The sequence below is a fragment of the Triticum dicoccoides genome, chromosome 7B, assembly GCF_002162155.2.
Source record: "Triticum dicoccoides isolate Atlit2015 ecotype Zavitan chromosome 7B, WEW_v2.0, whole genome shotgun sequence".
Lineage (NCBI taxonomy): Eukaryota > Viridiplantae > Streptophyta > Magnoliopsida > Poales > Poaceae > Triticum > Triticum dicoccoides.
This window is the reverse complement of record NC_041393.1, coordinates 516,270,592-516,276,767: the sequence shown is the minus strand read 5'-3', so window position 1 is coordinate 516,276,767 and position 6,176 is coordinate 516,270,592. Positions and strand designations below refer to the sequence as shown.

At 43.2% G+C, this 6,176-nt stretch overlaps 2 protein-coding genes across 2 annotated transcripts in view; one reads left to right on the top strand and one right to left on the bottom strand.

Moving 5' to 3' along the window:
• Positions 1-1,260, top strand: part of LOC119337247 — a 5,061-nt gene extending 3,801 nt beyond the window's left edge. Inside the window, exons 5-7 of the mRNA XM_037609366.1 lie at positions 67-93; positions 589-684; positions 785-1,260. Coding sequence (XP_037465263.1) covers positions 67-93; positions 589-684; positions 785-985 — 324 coding nt within the window. The 3' untranslated portion in view covers positions 986-1,260. The remainder of the gene's footprint in view (positions 1-66; positions 94-588; positions 685-784) is intronic.
• Positions 1,261-1,514: 254 nt separating this feature from the next.
• On the bottom strand, positions 1,515-4,955 carry LOC119337248 (nudix hydrolase 15, mitochondrial-like). Its single transcript, XM_037609367.1, has 4 exons — positions 4,640-4,955; positions 3,567-3,709; positions 2,436-2,555; positions 1,515-2,121 (listed from the first exon to the last, which is right to left on the bottom strand). Exons 1-4 carry the CDS (start codon positions 4,866-4,868, stop codon positions 1,897-1,899), a joined length of 717 nt encoding a protein of 238 aa, XP_037465264.1. The 5' UTR covers positions 4,869-4,955; the 3' UTR covers positions 1,515-1,896.
• Positions 4,956-6,176: the final 1,221 nt, after the last annotated feature.

Sequence of the window (6,176 nt, the reverse complement as noted above, 5' to 3'; positions counted from 1 at the left end):
CTATATATTTTCCTACAAAGAAGTTAGTTATATATGTACCAGCCTAATTGTTGTTTTCATTTTCAGATCAATACAGGCAAACTGTCTGCGAAGGTGAGAGTCTCTAAATTATTATTGTTTGCAAAGCATGTAAAAATGATGTAAGATGTTATTCGTTGTTCTTCAAGGTCTACTTCCAAATCCTGGCAAAAAATAAAGGTCTACTTCCAACTGTATACCGGCATCAGAACTCACAGCTGCCACAATGGACACGCTGATTATATGCTTTCACCGAAGTTAAAATTTAAAGGTGGTCAAAATAGTGTTGGATCATTTAAAATATGGAAAAGCTTTATGTAAAAACACACACTAGGCAACTAGTAATCCCCATTCCAAAGCTCTCTGCTTGGTTTACTTCGACCTAAAGTGACTGCCATTTAATACACAATTAGCATATCCTGGGATGGGCAGAATTATTGCCACCCCATGAACTACTGCTTTCCCAGTGAATAGCTATGTACAATATCATAAGGTATTACACGATTTATTGCCTTCTGATAGTGGTTCATATTTGTGATTGACCTGGCTATAAGTTGGATCTAATGGCAGATGTTGAATAAGTTCTCATGTATTGCACTGGCCGGAGTAGCAACCGAGCATCTTCTGTACGGATACGCCGAAGGAGGACTAGATGACGTTAACAAGGTTTTTCGGCATTAGTTTACTTACGTTCTAAGTTGACAAACGTATGTAACTCAATCCTCTAATTATCTGCTCTGTGCTTTCGTGTTTCTTCCATTAACAGCTGGATGGACTGTTCAAGAGCCTGGGTTTCACCCAGAACAAAGCTGATTCACAGGTGAGGTGGGCTGTGCTGAACATTGTTTTGATACTGCGCCGCCATGAAAAGGCTAGATCGAAGCTTGCGGAGGCAATGTCTTCTGGGAGGTCAGTTGGATCTTGCATTGAGGTCATAGAAGAGAACATAAACCCCGAGGATATTTGATAGTTGGTGGTAACACTGAACAGAGTGCACACTGGTGCTGGATCATACAGATTGCAGTTGTATAAACCCTTGTGGTGTGTATTTTACTTTGGGCTGTATTTTCAGTTTGTATTTTGACAATGGAGGCTGAGACTACAATTTTTCGGCCTCGACTACAACACAGAAACACAGGTGATAATCGGTGCGACGCTGTAACCCCGGACCGTTAAGCAAACGGAAGTTGGACTTGATTTTGAGATAATAATTCTATGTAAGCAAACGGAAGTTGGACTTGATTTTGAGATAATAATTCTATGTAGTGCAGTTCCGTTGACACCCGGAAATGTTTGAATTGAAGTTAATCGCCAATTCTACTTCTCAAGGAACTGCAAAATGGTGGTGGTGAATTCCATTTTATATATGGTTTAAGGTGTTTTCAGTGTAGACCGTGTTGCAGTGACAATAATTAGGCAACGGATTGGAGCAAAAGACGGGGGAAATAATATAGTACAAGAAAGGAGCAACCATAGTACAGAAGCAGCGGAGCAAATTTTTGGAGTGTACTCAAATTAGCACCAAATAATTTTCTGAATGTTAATGTTCTTGCAATGTATTATTATGCAAAGAATAGAATACAAATATGTTTGTCGAACGTTTGATTTTTAGTCGCTGTGTGTGGCAAGCTGCACACCATCGAATGCATCGTAATCCATTGCTTGATGCGGCCCGGCCTGCATGATCATCGTCGCAGCTGAACCACCAGGGTATCGCACTTCACATCAATCGCAGGGTCGTGGCGCATAGAAGAATGAATGAATTGTATAACAACACATGATTTGGAAACCTTTTAGATTCTATACCATTTCTTTTGGTGTATGTAGTCTTCTGTGTGCTGAATCAGGCATGTAACTGAGTGTGCATCCTAATCCTGATCATGGCATTGGAGAAGACTCCTGTGAGTACTTCGGCAGGTTGAATTGTACCCTTCGCTCAGCAAAGTCTGGTGGCCGCTGGTATACAACTGAAGCCGCGTGAATCAGGATGCCAGCAGTCAGCCCCCAGATTACATACGTCTTGTCGCCTTTCTCATAATCGAAGTGGTGAAGTGTGAACGCCTGCCCCATCCATTCTCGCTCCTCGGATCTCCTGCGCTCATCCTGACAAAGGGATCCAAGGGAAAACGGCTTTGAGTAAATTCTAAGATTTCAAGAAAAAAATATAAGAAATTTCTTGCGCCACTACTGCTGTGGCTAAGCATTTTTCAGTATACATATTATTGTAGCACAATACGTCACACAGAATGGTAATTCATGTGGTTCACTTCTTTACAGTTGACTGGTCATTTTCACGGTGAATTGCAAATATCACAAACATGCAACCCAGGCTTACATAAGTACCATAGCCTAAAAAACATAAATAAAGACTGTATATAGCCCATTAATTAGCATGTGAAAACATAGATAGCACTGACCTTGAGGAACATCTCTAGGGGTACATCAAAAATGTCGTCCACCTCATCAACATTAAGGACAGGTTTGAAAGCCTGTATATCTGAGAGTATGCCAACAACAGGAACAACTACCAGAAGATGCTGCCAAAGAAATGGAGAGTATTAATCTTGATGGAAGTCTATCAATCAAAACACCAAAACGGTGAGACGGCACAATAATTTGTAGTGGGCTTGGAAAGTGCTAAGAAACAAAACAAAGGGAGCTCCTGGCCTAAGGCCTACGTCTTAGCCATTTTACTACAATGAATTCAGTGATAAAACCAGGCTTCCTCTGCAGCAGGTGATATGCATTTCAATTCTAGGAAGTTGACTTTATATTATTCATTGATAAATTAGCATTATTGTCTTATATATATTTCACATAAACATCATGTAATGAAATGGCAGAATTAAAGTAATCTTCAGAGGCATGCGACAAGTGCGGTCAAAGGCCACATGTGTTACATAACATCAAGAACAGTGCCTATATTGTAAGTTTGTAACACAATCCTTACCGCAATCAAATCCTAAACAAGGCCATTAAGAATGCAAAAATTGATTACGTCCACCACCTTGAAAAGCAAGAGATAACATATACTCCCTCCGTTCCACAATACATGCCTTCCATTTGTCAAAATATAGATGTATCTAGACATGTTTTAGTATATAGGTACATCCATTTTTGGACAAATGGAAGTCAAGTATTTTGGAACGGAGGGAGTACGATCTAAATAAGCTGCCTAGCCCCAAGTTAAACTGCGGTACGCTTTTGGTCCATTTCAAATTACAGTCAATTTTTTCATCTTTCAGATTAATGTTTCACTTGCTATGCAACTTTCCAAGAGAGCTCATGACATTAATTTTGAGATATGAAAAGTACAAAAAGATAACATTCTATCCGGCAAAAGAGGACTCTAAAGAACAGCCTGCTACATGATCCTCAAAACATCTATAAGCATATCCTAAATCTTAGCTGCATGCATGCGTTTTCTCGAAGTCTAAGAAGAAGAAAAAAACTAGCATGCCTTCCAGTGATGCACTTAAATAATCTGTCCTGCTGTATGATGTGATTTTTTTAGTAGGGGTATAAGCGAGAACCCATAGACATTTTACCTTGGACAAGAAGTGCTCAAGCGAGGAGACGACAGTGACCAAGGCTGGATCAAGCCCAATCTCCTCCTTTGCCTCCCTTAATGCCGTTGCTGCATCATCAGCATCACCCTCCTCTGCCTTTCCTCCGGGCAATGCAACCTCCCCTGCAAATCTCAAATGGGGAAAACAAAATCAGACAGGGTTTATCAAGCTCGTGTCTAGGTTGGCATCCATTTGTTAACCTGATTGTTCAATATAAAAGCTAAGACAAGCCAAACGAGCGCTAAACAGAGAGCTAGGTTAAAAATCTAAATTTTCTTGTAAGAATATTGGGTATTTGTAGGAATCTTAGGATTTTTGCAGTATATTATGGAACTTGTAGCCTTTTCTGGGGGAAAATTTTCATATACACTAAAATACATCAAATGGTGACTATTAAACTAGAATGATGTAGAATGCATATTTACCAAGGGACTATCAGATTTTATATACCAAGGGATTTCTCCAAATCGCTCTGCGCTGACCAAAACCTCAGGACCAGCATGCGTGTGCTTAGGCAATGTACATAACAAGTTTTAAATATCTAGGACACTGTACTTACCTGGTCTAATAAGAGACAAAACATCATGGTAGCATAAACTAACTGAACACCATGGTAGCATACCTACTCGCAAGGAATAATTTTTAAGAGCTTGCTAGAAGAACCGGGAGCCAATGAATTAAGATTAATGATAAACAACAGTCGTTACACGTAGTTTACTATATTAAAACCCGTATGGGCTCAGCTGTACAAACATCTGAACCCTGAATGCTGCTAAACACCAACGCTTTCTACTAGATTCTGCTTCAACTTCCAACCAGAAGTCAAATTCTTTGCTTGAATTCCCCTTGATAAAATTCGGAGAAGTACAAAAGCGAAATAGCAATTCAGACACCTATGGACCGTAAAATGGAACCTGAAAGCGAAATGTAGGATGCTTCAGCCCCTGAACCCCAACTTGCGCATACACCGACATTCCCCTAAAACTTTTTACCGGGGCGCCACGATTCGGATCGATCAAAAGCTGCCACGAAGAAGCGAGCGAGCTGCTCACCGGAGTGGGTGGAGAGGGAGGAAGCGCGCTTGGTAAGGAGGACACGCAGCTCGCCGGCAGCGTCGTGGAAGAGGCAGACCAGTACGGCGGCTCTCCGCGGCTGAAACAGGTTGGCTGCGGCGGGGGTCGCCGCTGTTGAGGGATCGCCGGAGTAAGGGGAGGGAGGCGCCTGGTGGAGCCTAAGCCGTCGGATGATAGCCTCGATGCTCGTGCCTGGCGCCTTCTCCATGGAAGCTTTGAGGGATAGATCGGAGGTGTTGGGGAATGGGGATGCTGTAAAGACTTGTTGGCCGCTTGAGCTTGCTGCTTTTTTTCCCCACAGAAACCCGTAGGGGAGGAGAAAAACAATGAAACACAAGCGAGCACTAAGAGCATCTCCAACGCACATAAAAATGCTAGATGTAAAATTTACTTCCTCCGTCCGAAAATACTTGTCATCGAAATAAATAAAACGGAATGTATCTAGAACTAAAATACATTTAGATACATCCTCTTTTATTCATTTTGATGACAAGTATTTCTGGACGAAGGAGTACATCATTAGAGAACACCAAACTCCAAAAACTAGTGCTTCAATAGATGATGTAAAACTAGTTCAACTACAACATCACTGCAAACATAATTCAAACATAGCAAATTCTTTTGAAGCAAACATAGTTCAAACCACTACATCACACAAACACAAACTACTACTACTCCAAGTCTACTTCAAGATCGATCACTACTTCGGGAAGTTCATCTCGTGCCTCGGCCGGACGTAATGGCACGCGGCGATGTCATACCCACACGTAGCCTCGTCGGCGGAGTGAAACGTACCGATCTAGTAGTGATAGCCATCACACCGGAACTCCACGCCGAAGTTCCTGGATGGCTTCATCCGCACCCCGAAGAAGCCGGTCTTGCTCTTGGAGACCTTCTTTGGCGGCATGGGCGGTGACGCGGTGCGGCTTCGACGCGACCTACAGAGTCGAGGCGCGCGACGGCCAAATTGAGCGACATAGCGGCGGCGAAGAAGCTCCAAATCGCGTGGCGGTGGGTGAAGCTCCAAACGCGGCGGATTCGAGGCATGGGGTGGCGAAAAAGTTGCGGCTTCGACGAAGGTGGGGGTGGGAAGGCCAGAGGCTGTGAGGACGACAACGAAGAAGCTTAAATCACGCGACGGCGACGAAGCGACAGAAAAGTGGCGAATTTTGCGGATTTGCAGGCGGGGCGGCAGAAATGTGGCGGATCGACGGCAAGGGTAGGCAGTCTGGATCTGGTGGCGGCAGAGTGCGGCAGGGTGCAGCGGGAGGCAAGGCAACAGTCGTGCGATGGGTGGGGGGAAGTGAGGAAGTGGCGATTGGGCGTTCGCTGGCTGTGCTACTTGTGAGTTACGTTGGATTTCCTTCAAGAGGAGAGGATGATGTAGTATAGTAGATATAAGTATTTCCCCCAGTTAAGAACCAAAGTTATCAATCCAGTAAGAGAACCACACAAGACCTCGTGAACAACACCTACACAAAAGAACAAATACTTGCATCCAACGCAAACAAGGGGT